Here is a 16,422-nt window from a genome sequence, read left to right as displayed (position 1 = left end):
AGGAGCACTCTCTCTAACACCACTCATGGGGCTGGAAGTATTCTGTTGGCAAAAGTACTGACAAAATACCAACAGAGTGTTCACATCCACTGACTTTTAGTGACAAGGCTGTGTCGACACAGCCTTGTCGCTAAAATCTGCATAGTGTAGACAATCCCTTAGTGTCCTAACCACTATCCACAAAACTCTGTTCCATTCTGTAGATGAAGAAATCAATAGAACTTCAGCAGTACTGTACCTACAGTTACTCTCTTCTTTTTAAATGTCAGACTGTTTGAGGCAGGAATTACACAGATTTTAAAAAAGCAACACAACTTAGATTCAATTGACCACCTCTGCTAAAACTCCACTTAATTATGGTTTTCAAAACTGTTAATTAGAAGAATCAGTAGCCCTGGTGTAGTTCTAATGAAGACAATCAACAACCAAGGATCATAGCTGAATTTAAGGGAACACCTCACAATATAAGCTGTTCTCTGAATACCAGAGGGAATGATTCAGACCCTAACATACAGCTCAACAGATTGACACATGCTTGGTAGGGATGCACAGTTTGCAGCATAATGTTCTTTCAGCATTCAGAAGAATCTATATAAAACTAGAATACAAGATAATTAATATTTGGCAGTAAGCATCCTCCTTAACATGTGCAGGCAGCAGGCACATTTTGTAGTGTTGTTTGCACAGACTGTACATTAGCAGTGTGGGGAACTAGGCTGCTGCACAAGACCATGAGATTCCCCTTCTCCCCTCCCCCCCCGCCAGGAAGGAGCAATTGTGTTGCAAGTGCCCATTTGCTTATGCTTTAACACTATTAGAAGTATTAATTAAAACCCATAAACATATATGTGAAATTCAGTGTTAAAACCTAGTAACGTTTTATTCTACAATGTTAGAAGTGTGCCAGTGTATCTTCATAAAAATACACCCCTGCAAGTTAGAATGGTAGGAGTACCCCACCTGGCCCTCAATCCAATAGTCTGCACATTTACTCATAGCTCTAGTTAATTTTGACCTTGTGTTAAATTACTGTCTAGTGATCTTATCCTTGTTTGTGAAGAACTGATTCTTGCTCAGTATGAGATTTTTGTTCTGTATGCAGCAGGAATCCTTTACTAATTCAATTATTGGATATTCACTGAAAAGCTTAAGTATTTCAGAGAGACTGTCACTTTTGACAGCTTCTAGCTCTGTATAATTTGGTCATTAGTTGCGATACAAGTTTTAGTTAAGGTATTTTGCCAACCATGACTTTTTACTTTTCCTAATAATGATGAAGCTTTTAACAGTGTTTTTAATGCACGTGTAATGTAAAATGCTAGCGAAACAGAAGCTAACATGCCTCCCCTTTAAAAAAAAAATTGCATTAGCAATGACAATTTTTCCATCTTCTCACTTTTAAGATTTCCATGTCAGTGGCTCAGATTGGTAAAGTGACAGTTTGGTTCGTTTAGTTGACAAGTTCAAACATTCATCTGTCAGGGAGTGAAAATGAATGCATTCATTTTCAACAGGCAGCCTCTCATTCTGAAGATACCATGCGCTCATATTATCAGGCATACGTACCAGCTATTTATAATACAGCACTACTATGGTTATAGGCACCCTACCATATGGGATATCAGCCACTCCTCGATTAACCTACGAAAAGGGATGCAGTTGTTACTCTTAAATTTCTGCTAAATGCATCAGGTGTCTGCTTGGTTCTTGTCCAAGATAATCCTCTAGTGATAACCAAATAAAACTGATAAACCCCCATTCAGATCTCCCTCCCTGCTCCCCCCACAAAAATGTTAGGAGGTGCTGCTGCTCCTGGCACTGTTCTTTACTGTCACTTACAATAAGGCAAGGCACTCAGAATGCTATAGCAAAGTTAAAGGTATGAAAACAGTGCAAAGTCAAATAAAAGGGAGCCTTCTAAAAAGAGTGGGAGCTCACGCAGGAGTGGACTGATTGCAACTGAAAAGGTGGACAAAGACATTTATAAAGGGAGAACAGTTCTGCCCCCTGGATGCCACACAGAAATACAAAACAACTCCTGGAATACTGGTGCACATTTTTGGCTGGGATGGCTGAAGTTGCATCATACTGGGGGACCAGTCAATTCACTTTTAAACAACATAGATCCCTAGCCCAGCGTTTTCTCTTGGATGGCACCAAACTGGTGCCAGGGGGTCACAGGGAAAGCTCCATGACCCTAAATCAATCCCACTGCACCACTACAAATATGCTGCTGTGCTCCTTGAAACCCCTGCCCTCTCTCCCCGCTCCTGATACAGCATCTAAATATAGCTGGCCACAGGAGCCATTCACGTACAGGATTAAAGGTGCAGGAAGCAGTGCCCTATTCCATGCTTTCTGCTTCTACTCTCACATTACCCCATGTTGCTGCAAGAGCAGGAGTCCCAGCCTCCAGATACACCAATGGATCTTCCCTGGCATCAAGCAGCACATACCTTTTTGGGAGGGAAGGGAGAGGAGGAGCAACAGAGGAGGAGGAGACCAAAGAACAACAACAATTCATTAAAAGTGGAAGAAAGACAAGATGAGAAAGATTTGAGTCAGAAGGGGAGAGAAGGAACAGATGGAGTTCTACTGACCCACAGCCTTGCAGATGGGATAGACTGGAGGAGTGATGGCCTAATGGACAGAGACCTGAGCCCAATTCCCAGCTCAGCCACAGATTTCCTCTATGACTTTGGGCAAGTCATTTCAGCTACCCTGTGCCTCAGTTCCCCATCTATAAAATGGGGATACCATCACCTCACAAGCATGAGGAGGATAAAAGTCATTAATGACCAAGGTGCACTGATGCTACAGTGATGAGGACCACATAAGTACCTAGACAGAGAGGCATCTCCAACAGCAACACAAGGGTCAGGAACCATCGCCCTTCCCTCACCTTTAAACTTCTTCTCTTTCGAGTTTCAATTCCTTTACAATCACTCTGATCTTGCTTATGCTCCTCTAGACACATTTCATTATTGGACTCTCTCTGAAGAGGAAGAAGTCTTAAGAGTGAAAACCAACAGACCCACTGGAGGTTAGTTAAATAAATCTATTGTGCAAAGCTCACTGCTAGAGCTGGGACTAGAATCAGAGCTACTGGTTCCAATCCAGTGATCTACATACATCTTCCCTGAATGCAGAGTTCTTAGAGACACTTCTTATGTAGCGTGTTTGCAGACAGATACTAGGATAGTGACTGAGATGATAGCAGAGATGAGTTGCCTATATTTTGACAAGAAGCTTCCACAAGCAGGTCACCTCAACCTGTGAGAAACCCAGGGTGCTAGGGATGCATGTGCTGGCAGCAACAGGTGCAGGGCTAGGACACTTTCCCATTTCAGTAAGGGAATTTTCTTATACCTTAGGAAGGAAACAAAAAGCCATTAAGCAAACAAGCATTTAAAGTGCACTTTGCAAACTTCCAAGAGCTAGTCTGAATATTGTTGATAGGACAGTATTTAACTTGAAATGGGGGGTGAAGGCAGACATGCAAGGTCAGGAAATTAAACCAGATAAGACCCTTCATTCAGACAACTAACAAACCATGAAGTCCCCTTTAAGACAAAGGCAAACAGAAGTACACAGAAAGAGAGCAAAGGAATCAGGTTTACTTCAGCTTACCAACATCATTAGGGTACTCTCCATGGGACAGCTCCCAGTCCAGGAACATTTTTCTTCCCTGTACTCTTGCACGTGCTCTCTGCTCCCTTTTGAGGGAGACTGAATAGTCACCAAGCCTCCAGGGCTAACCCCACCCTTCTCTCTTGCAGATTCCTGCAAGGAGAGCAGGCAGCTGTGGTCCTTGCAGCAAGTTAACCCTTTCTCACTCACTTCCCCCAAAGAATCAGGACTGTCCTCTCTCCTGGTGCAATCTGGTCTACTTCAGAATAGGAGGGGAGGGATCTTTGGGGGCTTTTTAAAAATTACATTATACCCATGGATAAGCAATCACTCGTAGGGGTAATTTAGTATTAGTAGTATCCAAAGAGAGAGTTACTCCACCAGCAGCACAGGTATAATCACCTTAATTGTCTCTTAAATATCATGGCAAAACTTTAACAAAGCAGCTCCCAGGAGTATGCTCCAGCACACTATGCTGAGAAAAAGTATCTTCCTGTTTCCCCTAGTGGTGGTGACTCTTGTAAATTGATGACAGCGTATATGTTAAATTTACTGTGGCAATAAAATAGAATATAACTTAAGTCAGAGTGGGAACTACAGATCAACTCAAAAATCAAAAAATGGAAGATTTCTATTTTCTTCTACATATCAGTGCTGCTTTCATTCTGAAAGTATTAAATGCTCTAATGAATATATGGGGTTTCATGATAGAAGTCTGACACTGTACTTAAAGGAGCTCAGCCAGCTCTGCAACTGACTTTGCACAGGTGCTTCAGTTCCCTGACCATTTCCAAATTTCTGGCTTTTTATGCCACATTTTCCCCCAAGGAACTTCACTTTACAGATCTTGGAATTGTTTTTTTCCTGACGTCATTACCATGGCAGCGTCAGGGATGTCATCTGAGTTTTGTTTTTAAACAAACTCTTAGACATACAAACACCTCTATAATTATGATCCAGCACTTCTCTTCTAAATCAATGTTAAGCCACACAACAGCTCTGTGATATAGGCAAGAAGGGGTCTAATCCTGCATTCCCTGGGCCCCCAGAGCTGCCAGTGAAGTTTCTGAGTGCTTCCGCATTACCTGCATTTTTACAGAAGGGGAAAGTTAAATTTATGACTTGTTCAAGGCCAGAGGGAGTGTCAAGGGAGATTAGAATTGAGGATATCCTAACTCACTTCTTTCCCTTAGACTATGAGTCTTGATGCTATCTTCCATACTTGTCTTTCATCAGTGCCTTTCATCAGAGACTCTCAAGTCATTTTATAAACATTAATGGAAATATACAAACCCACACTTGAAATGTGAAGGTGATTGTTATTTCTAAAGGACACTTCTCTGCACAGGTGACTCCTTTCAGCCACTCATAATGGATAATATTAAGAGCTGCAAGTGCTGTATTTGTCAAATATACTTGCAAGAGTAGCCATCAAAATCTAACAAGTGTTAGAGATAATCCTTTGCCCATGCCTATTTCTAACTGCAAATTGGAGGTGATCAGTTATATGCTGTGCACCTCCGAGATTCATCTAATTTAAATGAGACACTTAAAGCACCAAAGTGCATAGTAGTTTTGTAAATGGAACTCACTCACATTAATGAAAGTTAGCTGCATAAATCTCTTAGGCATCCAGGAAAGATTAGACCCTAAACTCTGCTTCTAAAGAATTAGCAAATTTGAAAGAAGAAATATTTAAGCTACAGCTTTTGCTCATTTGATCCAGTTGCCTTTTTAATTTTTGTATTAGTTTTTCAGTATTGTTAGAGTCCCTAGAATCCTTCAAACACAGGTGTACAAAACTTGTAACATGTATTGCTATTATAAAGCAATACCTGAGATGCTCAGTCCCTCTCAGAAACATACCTCATGAGCAAGATGTGCTCTGACAGAGTAGATCAGCAGAGCATAGTAATCAATTCCAAAGGCTTGCTTACCCTTTGGGATCCCATTACACAGGTTTCACTCCTGTACTTGTAGTAAATATCATTAAGACTTGCAAAATGAACTTTTTAAACGGTACAACTTTTGTAGCGCCATGATGTAGCAGCTTAGCAATGTTGCAGGGGCAGTCAGCTAACAAGCCAACAGCCTGTGGTTGCTCTGCCGTGACTGGTTATGTGAAGTATACAGCAGTAGGAAGAGGTTTGTTGCACTGTGGTCTAGTGCAGTGTTTCCCAAAGTAAAGTAGAGCATGTACCCCCCCACCCCCACCTCGCAGTGGAGGTGGGGGAGCATAGAGAGGTCTCAATTGTTCTCCAGAGTCTCAGCTTTCATTAGAAAGAGTCTCTAGTTGTTAGGGTTGCAAAGAAAACCTCAAAAAAGTGACCTGAGCGGAAGTAATGCAATGATGTTCGCTTGGGTCTGCAGACAGCCTGAGAAACAATAGTGCTGCAGTGTGAACTGCCTCATTCTTCCCCATGCATGCTAACTCAAATGCCAATGATATTTTAAAATGTAAATATTGTTGATGTTTCATTGCTGGTCTAAGAATGCAAGAAGATCTACACAATCTACACTGAGGGATCCCTCATTCTGGGTAGGCCTTTACAGCACAAGAGGGAACACAATTGGTTACATTCTCCTGAAGCGGGGTTCCACTTTCAAAACTTTGAGAAATACTGGTTGAGTGGATAATGCACTGGATTGGGAGTCAGGAGACCTGGAGTTTTATAGCCAGCTCTCCCACTGATCTGCCATGTGACCTTGGGCAAGTCACTATTTATGACAACTCTCTGCCCCTCACCCTTCGTCTTGTCCATTTTGGTTGTAATCCCTCTGGGACAGGGATTTTGTTACGCATATGTTTTTACGATGGCTAGCATGATGAGTTCCAATCTTGGTGAGGCATCTAGGCCCTACTGTAACACAAATAGGTAAGGGAATACAGCCTTTGACGAAGCACAATTGTGATTTTGATTGATTAATTTTGATCAGAGAGAGGGTTCTAACTGAAAGTTTTGATTAGATGTTTTCTATGAAGAATAAATGACTTTTCTGGGTACTGTTCTAGTGACAGAGTTATAAAATGCAGTGATTTATCATATTTCTTGGCGCTAACACTTGTTTATGAAGTTACAGTCTACATCTATCAAAGCACAGATGCATTCTCTCAGACATTCATCTAGGAAATAACCAGTATATTACTGGAGCACAGTTCCATGTAAAATGGCCATACATTAAGATCATCATCCAACTATTCCTTTATCAGTAAACACTCACACCACGAAAGCTTATGTTCCAATACATCTGTTAGTCTTGAAGGTGCCACAGGACTCTCTGTTGCTTTTTACAGATCCAGACTAACACGGCTACCCCTCTGATACTTTTTTGAAGGTTGCAAGTGAGACAATTCTCTAGGGCAGTGGTTTCAAACCTGTGGTCTGCAGACCCCCGGAGGTCCACAGATTATATGTAAGATTACCAAAGGGGTCTGAAACTCTGACATTTTTTAAGGGTCTTCAAATGAAAAAAAAGTTGAAAACCACTTCTGTAGGAAGCTGGTAAACTAACCAATTTACCTCTCCTCTACACCCCATTCTCTCCTCCCTCTCAAACCCAAAGTCAGGAAGAAACAAGGAAAAAGACTTATCTGACTTGACTGATCATGCCCGTTTCCCTTCATAATGCAGGATAATAGTCCACCAATTCAATGACAAGTTGATGATTACAAATATAAAAGTTTAGGAACTGCCATACTGGGTCACCCCTGTATCCTGTTTCCAACAATAACCAGTACCAGAGCTTCAGGGGAAATGTACAGAACAGGGCAGTTCGAGTGATCCACCCCTGTCTTACAGTGCATAAGAGGAATGGTTGAGGAGGAGTTTGGTTCCTTTCAGGGATTACATTACTGGTTACCTATTTCTTCTTTAAAGGCTGGCCATCGTTTGGAGAACATAGTAGTGTCCATGGAACCAGAATAAGAAGTGGCTTTCCAGTGCGGTGGAGGACACCCGGCCACCTCTGCCAGAGAGATGTTTCTGCTAATGCTCACCCCTCTACATATTGCTGAGTGGAGGGGTTGGGTGAGCTACAAAGGTCCTGCCATTAAACCTGAAGAGACAGCTTGAATTTCTGCCAGACCAGAAATTTGCTGAATTATGTTACAGAACTGGGATGGAATTTGAGAGGAAATTGATTCTATTTTAAACAAGCAGGCAGAGTTCGTATGGAAAAGGAACAGAGGACCACAGAAAAACTTCCACCTAACCCTTTGTCTTGCCAGAAAGTCCAGCCCGAGTCCAGCACACCACATTGAATGGGACAGGAAAACAGTCGGACCTCAACTGTATTTTCTTCCCAGAACTTTTGCATTAACACTGCAAGCCAGTCGCCTCTTTGCTGCTAAGAGACATGACCTTGTATTTGTGCAACTGCTGGAGGGATGCTTCACGCACCCTCACATCCCCCAGATTCTTCAGGGCGGCTCAGCACAGGGAGAGGACAGACACCAGGGACTGGGAATGGTAATAAGATTTTGAAATTGTCATAGTGGGATTGGACTGCTCTGATGTTCCTTGGACAACTATATGTTTCCCTTTCCCTTCCGGGACCTAGACAGCCCCACACACAAGCAAGCAAAGACCCTGCTTCATGCCGGTCCTATTCATAAGGGGAAGGAAAAACAGTGGTGGGGGGAGAAAGGTGCTGTTGGGGGGTCTTTGCACAACCATAAGTGTCATGAAACTGTTTCAGAGGTGAAAGTAAGCTGGTCCGGTCCGGTACGGCGTACCGGCAAGAGCCAGTATGCCGTGCCGGACCGCACTGGCTTCCGCGGCGGGGATTTAAAGGGCTCTGGGCTCCCACAAGAGGCATTTCATTACATCCTGTGTGAATTATCTAGAGTCACAGAAATGCAGGGCTGTAAGGACCTCTGGAGGTCACCCTGTCCATCCCTCTGTACTGAGGCAGGATTAGACTATCCCTGACAAGTGTGAGTTTAAAAAACCCAAAGTCAGGGATCACCCAGCCTCCAGGAATGCTTCTCACTCAAAAGACGCAGTACTAATAAGTGACTTTCACACTCATCCCTAGCATTTACATCAATTTAAATATTTTGTCCAAATACTGATTTTACTAAACCTGTAACACCCATGTTTTGGCTACAACTTTTATTTGGAGTTCTGTGCACATCAGGCAGAAACTGCCTCCAGACTTTATATATGTCCCAAATGGTTTCAATGACTTCAAAGGAGGGATAGCTCGGTGGTTTTAGCATTAGCCTGCTATACCCAGGGTTGTGAGCTCAATCCTTGAGGAGGCCATTTAGGACTCAGAGGTAAAAATCTGTCTAGGGATTGGTCCTGCTTTGAGCAGGAGGCTGGACTAGATGATCTCCTGAGGTCCCTTCCAGCCCTGATATTCTATGAAAGGCAAGTTCCTGGACAGTCTACTTTTACAAATAATGTAGCTCCTTTTGGAAAGTTGATGGGCCTTATTCTCTCCTGTAGGGGCATGAGTGACTCTGCCTGAAAGGGAGAATAGGATCCCTCAGAGGGGTGTTGTGCAGATAAAAGCATTAAAAGATTGGAAGGCCCTTAGATATTAAGGTAATGGGGGCTATGTAAGTAACTAAAATAGAGAGTCTTGAATACAGTAAGTAACACATTATTCTGTGCATAAGAAGTTGAAGAAGTATTGGCCATGGTGGCCATGTACAAATTGAAAGGTGCAGAGCATTGTTGCAGGTTCTTGCCATGCAGGACAATGCATTGTAATAGAGACTCCAAGAGAAATCTTCAATACTGGCAGGAATGAGCTTTGTTTATTATGCAGTCACTGCTACTGTACAGAAAAGCTATGTCCACTCCTAGACAGTAAGTCCTAGTGGCTAGCGCAACAGACTGGGAGTCAGGAGACCTGGGTTCTAGTCCTGACATTGCCAGTGATCTTTGATGACCTTTGGTAAGTCACTTTCCCCTCTCTGTGTCTCAATATCCCCACTTGTAACATGGGGATAATGATACTGACCTCCTTTGTAAGGCACTTGGAAATCTACCAATGAAAAGTGCTACATGTGAATATTCTAGCAATTAAATTCCACATGTAATTTTTCTTCAGTTTCTTTCAATTTCAAATCGTTGTCCCCCACCAGCTCATGTAAACATACAGCACTATAGATTCCATCGATAATCCTTACATTTGTTTACAAATTTATAAAACCAACACAGAATGACCACATCAAGTAATTTTTTTATGAGTAAAGCCTTAAGGTTTTATAATCAAACTGCCTACATATAAACTTCATGACATTTTTGAGAACTCTAGGAAATATTACTGCTGTTTCTTCAGAACTTTACAAGTTTGCCTCATAGTCTACTCTAAACAATATTCCTTAACAACAACAAGCAGATATATTTTAAGGGAGAGGTACAAAATAACCCAGTGTTACGAGTGACCTGAGCAAAACATCTGCACTACGAACAATTCCCCTCTCCCCCTGCCTTCCCCATTGGTCAATCAAGTTTATTTATACCAAATGAAAGATCTTCCTTGTTTGTGAAATTTACATTATGATGAGCAAAATGTGTTAGCAGTAAAAGTGATTAAGTGCTGAAACTTGTCAAAGCCATGAAACTTGTTTTTAAAGTTTACACTAAAACTAAAACTGAGAAAAAACAACATGTAAAGCTACTGCCACATCACACGCAAGAAGAATCAGGCCATGCTATTCAGTGTTCAAAACAAAGAGGCTTATGAAATGGAACCTTCTCTTTTAAAAATGCAGAGACACAAAACAAAGCAGACATTGTCTGAGAGATGCTCTATCTCATTGCCAGTGATATGGAGATGTCTCTCTCCTGACTCACTCAGGGGTGAGCACCAACACACAAGGTTTTGATTTGTGGGTATGCAAATTTAAGATAGTTAAAGAAATCCTGACTTTACACTTCCAATGGATTCTAGATAATTTTCAGATTATGAATAATTTAAGAACACTGTACAAGACCAATGTGAATAGCAATTTCATTAGTTTTATTAAGTGTGTTCTTATTTGTGCGTTTAACCAAACACTCATTTTCTTTCAATATTCAGCTTGTTAGTGCGAGAGAGCATTATTACACATCACAGCGGAAGCAAGAAGCTCATTTTACTCCTCCATTGCCTATTCCTCGTTCTCTAACCACTTTCAGCCGCCCATAAACTCTTCTCCATATTCCGTATCAGGTATTATTTTTTCCTGTAATATTTGTTTTATATTTTCTGTCTCTTTCCACTTTTGCTCAAATCTTCCATTGCTAATTTTGCCTTTTTTGTCCTCGTTCTAAGTTCAATCCACTCTAAGGCTGTGTACACACTACCTCTTACATCCATATAAGTTCAGCTGCGCTGCTGTAAACTCTGTAGTGTAGCCATAGCCTAAGATTCCTCTCTGGAGGTTGGTCTTTCAGATTATTCTTGAACAAAGACAAGCAGTGAACCTATTAAAATGACATAGGGAAGTCTTGTAGTGGTGGCAGTCTGGGACGATTTTCTACTCAAAGTATGCAGCTGCAGTTTGGCCCCCTGGTACATATACAAATACATTATGATACAGCCCTAGGAGCGGTGAAGGGCTGGAGCATGCTCAGTGACAATGGAATCTTTTAGCATTAGCAATTCTCTACTGAGCATGTGCAAACTAAGATTTTTTTTTCCCAAAGATTTATAAATTGGCCAAATTTAGGCAGATTTTTACAGGGACAGCAAAAGGCATATCCCTGATACAAAGACCGGCCATATTTCAAATCCCTGCTCCAAAGCATAGGGGTGATAGAGCTGGTCAAAGAAAAGGGCTCAAGATGTAGTTTTTAAAAAAATATGGGCAAAACAGTGTTTTCTCCCCTAGCCTCGTTCTTGGCAATAACTGGACTATTTTGCCTTAAATTTTCTTGAAAAAATTCAAATACCCAGCATGGAAAGTTTCAGCTGAAACGATTAAAGTTTGGCAAAGTTATATGCAACTGAACACAGGGTCTTATAATGAAAATTGTTAGTCAATCTTAATAAGCACTGATATCAGCCCTATCTGGAATATAATGACTGAGAACAAAAACGATGAAACTACGAGCTAAATCCATGAATCCTACCAGTAAATTTTCAGCATTACTGTGGGTCATTTATACCTTTGCACTCCTACTTAATCAAAACAAAAAGTAAAGTCAACACAATTGCAATTTGAACCAGAATGTTAAAATTTCATGTCTTATGTCATGTCAGAGAGAAACAAAGTTCAAATTATTTAAATAAAACAAATTCCCTACCTTGTATTGCCAACATCTTAAATTATTCAAACAGGAACTTTCTCCTTTTCACTCAGCTTGGACAATGGACACAGACCAGTCAGATCGTCTCGTTTTCATGTGCTAACACAATGTTGTGGGGCTTGGACCAAACACATTTACATGTTACAGAATCAATGTAAGGGGATGTTCAGATCAAAACATGATTTACTTTAGTTAAAATCTCCCATTCTAGTCATATTACATTTTGTAATTTATATATTATATATACACCCCCACACCATATCTATTTGCCTGAAAGTGACTTTTTTCCCCAGATATGCCAAGATATGGTTTTAGTTAACTTAATCCTTCAAAAAAAAATTTTAAAAGGCATTCTTTCATTCTACCTGCACAAGTATCTGGGAAGTTAGAATACAGCCTAAAGGTTTGGTTATTTTTATTGCAAGGAGTTATTTATAGGATTGCAAGCCTATGTTTAGACCTACTTTCAATCTTTAAGTACCATCCAAAAAAGGTTTAGCATTTGTTTTGTTTTGTTTTTTAACTAGAGGGCCAGATTTTGAGCTGGGATAAATTAGCACAACTGCACTGACTTTACTACGCCAGCTGAGGTTCTGATCCAGAATTCCCAATGTTATGTCTTCACCATAATCCGATTATCCTTCACCACCCTCAGTTCCCTAATTACTTTATAACGTATCTACTTCTACACTTTCCTATGCTTCTAGAGTAATGAAGCTACCTTAAATTGAATGTTGTCAAAATGCGGCTCTTAAACAATATTTTCTTCACAGAACAGAAAAAACATACAGTGTCTACCTGGAATAAAAGGAATATATTTTGTACATCTGTCTATATTTCACACTGTCGGTCTCTGGGCACTCCTCCTCCTTGTATGCACAAACAAGTCCCATTAATCTTACATGACTTGAGAAGACAATATGTTATAACTGGCAAACCTAAAACATCACCAAATCAAGTGAAAGCCAGAGTTTGATCAAACCCAAACCCATCTATGTCATGAAGTGTTGGTATTTACATTGGAACCATATAGCCAATCCGACGTTATGCCCCAATTTCTGGCACTATTTTCTCCTCTGAGTTTTCCTTGTGTAATGTGACTGGCACTTTATTAATGTACTATTGACACAGTGAAGATCATTCTTAAATGTAACAGTAAGAAACACTACCAGCAACGTAACAGCATCAAAACTATGGGTCCAGTTCACTTCACGGCCAGAGGAACCCAAACTCCAGCACCCTAGTGCACCAGGAGTGCAGGTGGTACAGGCTACCAGTAACACCTGCTCTCCTGAGTGCCCAGGCCCAGTGAGTGCAGTCCCCAAAGTGGGTATTGCTTGCCTAAGAGGGATCCAGAGTAGGTCAACTGGAAAATGTGCTCATTAAGCCTTCATCAATGAGACTCCTATGGAGCTCCAGATAGATTTTAAAGCTGCCCTTCCCCATTGGAACACCTGCAGGAGATCAGCAACGATTTCTCCTCAGCCACTGGTGTAAGTCTGGCTTAATAGGAGGGGTTGCTATTTGACTCTGGAAACTTCTTTCAAATGTACTGATACAGCAAAGAGCTGAAGGGCCCGATTCCCCGCTGTTACTCCAGTTTTACAGAATGGTTCTTCGGTGGAGTTCCACTAGTGCAGAAGTGACATGATGCAGTGAAGTATGGGGTCCCCAGTCTTTCACTGCACCCAAAGACATGCAGGACAGAGGTGCAGTAACAACTGTCTCAGCCAAACATGCCAAGTCATTGCATTCTTGGCATCTTGTATTCTGAACAGTCCCAAGATGCCTGACAACTTAAAGCTACACCAAGGGATCACTTTTCCCACCACCCAAATACAGTCAACTCCGTGATAGAAATATGGCAACTATTCCAGAACCAGCATACCAACACTAACACTAAACATAATTTAACATGGGAAGTGAAGAATATTGCATCCTGTTGAAAAGCCAGGGGAAAGTCATGTCAGTAGAAAGTAAATGAGTTATAATCTGGCCAGAAGACCCCATCATGGATTATATATTGTATATTCTGAATATACAATATGTAATCCATATAAAAAATAAATCAGGAATCACTTTCTCTAATCCAAAAAAAAAAAAAAAAAAGCACAGAACAATTTTCCTTGACACCATGATAAGGCATTGGTTTAGAGAGAAAAGTACTACTCACTGAATCACCAACATCACTTCTTGCAGCATTTAGGTGTCTGGGATTGGCTGTCAGCTACACTGGCCTGTTCTGACACTAACCATCTTGTGACACTGCACATCGCAACTGGAAGTTTTATACAGATTACCAAGAAAGATTATCTTGACATTTTTGCTGTGTGCTCCCTTTGATAACACATTTTACTAGGTTAGATTTACTGTCTTTGTCTTGTAGGACTAGCTAATTTCACCCACCTACCCATCCACATTTGTACAGCTTTAAAACTAAATTATGTGCTTACATTCATGAAGAACTCCCCAGTGGAAGTCAACGGGAAACACATGCACACCTGAGAGGTAGTTTCAGCTCTTAAAACTTGTTTTATTCTGCAGATTAGCTAAATTATATATGTATGTATTTACTGTAGACTACAACTGATAAAAAATCTCATTTGTAAGCATAAAAAGTTTAATTGGGAAGACCAGGTGGAAGAAATGGACATCAAGTTTTAAGTAGAATATCATAGTTGATCCAGTATTCCTGTTCTTGCTGAGAATACTCCATCCATCCAAAAATGGTCTCACTTTTAGCAGAGACAAATCACTATCAAGAAATCTCATAAACCAATTTCAAGAGCATATAAACAGAGTTGTTGTTGCACTGTCTAGACACACAGTTGCTTGCAGTACCTCTGAAATTCATCAAATGGATATTATTAATCATGCTAATTACAGCAGTGCTCAAGGGCCAACCAAGAGTGGGGTCCTAATGTGCAAGGTGCTGTACAGAGTAGTAGATTACTCTTGCCCTGAAGCACTTACAATCTAACTAGACAAGACAGACACAAGGTGGGGGAAGAGGTATAACACCCAAGCAGAGTGAACAATGTGATGGCATCAAATTGCATGTTCTATGATTTGTTGGGAGGGATGGGGGGTTATATCAGGGGGGATCATCTAAATGGGGGCGGGGGAAGGAAGGGTGAGAGGAAGGGACAGGACAGATAAGACGAGGACAAGAGAGGCAGGTGTGGAATAAAGCTGCAATGAAGAGACTGTAGGAGAGGAAGAGGGTTGGAGTACACAGCAAATCAATCAGCACAGGGCAGAGAAAGTCCAGTGAAACCTGTAGAAAGTTCTCTGAATGCCCAAAGGTCCATTCCCCAAAAGATGGAGTGTCTGGCTGGTTCCTCGCTGCAGTTTTTCCCCCAAGACTCCTTTGTGGTGTTGGTGGGGCACTCACTGGGGATGAAGTGAGCAGACACCTCATTCAAAGGGGCAGGAACTCGGCAGAGCATGGGGAGAGGTGGGCAAACAGACCTGCCCAGGAGGCCTGGGCAGAGTAACAACAGCAAAAGATACCCCCAGTGAGAACTGCTGACTGAGCGGAAGGAAGTGAAATAGGCTAATAAGACTTCTCAACCATTAAAATCAAATACAACACAAGTGTAATGCAGAAGTGTTGGAGAAGTCCTGGAAACAGCCCTTCATCATTCAATGTATTTTGTGCATGCAAATTCTAGAAGTTCATAGTGGGAGTTATACAGTTAACCACACAGGGACTTTTGATATTTAGCAGTAGAACTTTTGATATGGCTGAAAATTGCATGAATACCTTTATATAGAAAAATACTATGTAAACACCACCATGAACACTTGTTTTTACCCAGGGAGGAAATAATGAAAATTGAACAAATAGCAGAGCAACTGCAAGAACACTCAAGTAACATACAAGTTAACATTAAGCAAAGGTCACCATTTGACATTTACTATACACTATTTGCCAGACCTAGCTAGATATAAATATTATCATCTGCCACACTTAGTTCCTCTATTTCTATTATTCTAATCAACTCCAAGACCAATTGCTTTAATAATATGTCAAAAATACAATATATAGGGGAGGGATAGCTCAGTGGTTTGAGCATTGGCTTGCTAAACCAAGGGTTGTGAGTTCAATCCTTGAGGTGGCTATTTAGGGATCTGGGGCAAAAATCTGTCTGAGGATTGGTCCTACTCTGAGCAGGGGATTGGACTAGATGACTTCCTGAGGTCCCTTCCATCCCTGATAGTCTATGAAGTAGACCATAGCCTCCAAGTGTCTTGGATGGGTGCCTAGCTATGAGAACCTAGAATAGCTAGAACTTAGCAACCTACTATGAATAAGCATCAGCTCACATACTGAGTCAAACAAGCAAATCTAGCACCGACATCACACTATCAACTTAAAGTAGATTTCAATGTTCTCTCAGAGCAAGAGGCAGCTATAAACTAGAAAGACATGATTCATTTGCAAAAACCCTACTTAACCTGAACTTTCCCCACATGTTTGTAAATGTAACTATTTCTCCATATGGTACTTCTTATGCCATGAACTCTTTTCCTCAAGGAA

General features: G+C 41.1%; 1 protein-coding gene across 3 annotated transcripts in view; it reads right to left on the bottom strand.

The window, feature by feature from the left end:
• DNAJC6 (DnaJ heat shock protein family (Hsp40) member C6) overlaps positions 1-16,422 on the bottom strand; it is a 63,138-nt gene that overhangs the window by 45,100 nt on the left and 1,616 nt on the right. Inside the window, exon 1 of one of the 3 annotated variants that reach the window (XM_045028727.1) lies at positions 3,631-3,891. The exons of the other annotated variants lie outside the window; for them this stretch is intronic. Within the exon in view, the coding sequence (XP_044884662.1) occupies positions 3,631-3,679 (49 nt within the window). The 5' untranslated portion in view covers positions 3,680-3,891. Of the gene's footprint in view, positions 1-3,630; positions 3,892-16,422 lie in introns of those variants that run through there. 3 annotated transcript variants of the gene reach the window in all.

Source organism: Mauremys mutica, chromosome 8 (assembly GCF_020497125.1).
Source record: "Mauremys mutica isolate MM-2020 ecotype Southern chromosome 8, ASM2049712v1, whole genome shotgun sequence".
NCBI classification, from domain to species: Eukaryota; Metazoa; Chordata; order Testudines; family Geoemydidae; genus Mauremys; species Mauremys mutica.
This window is presented reverse-complemented; position numbering and strand designations above follow the sequence as displayed.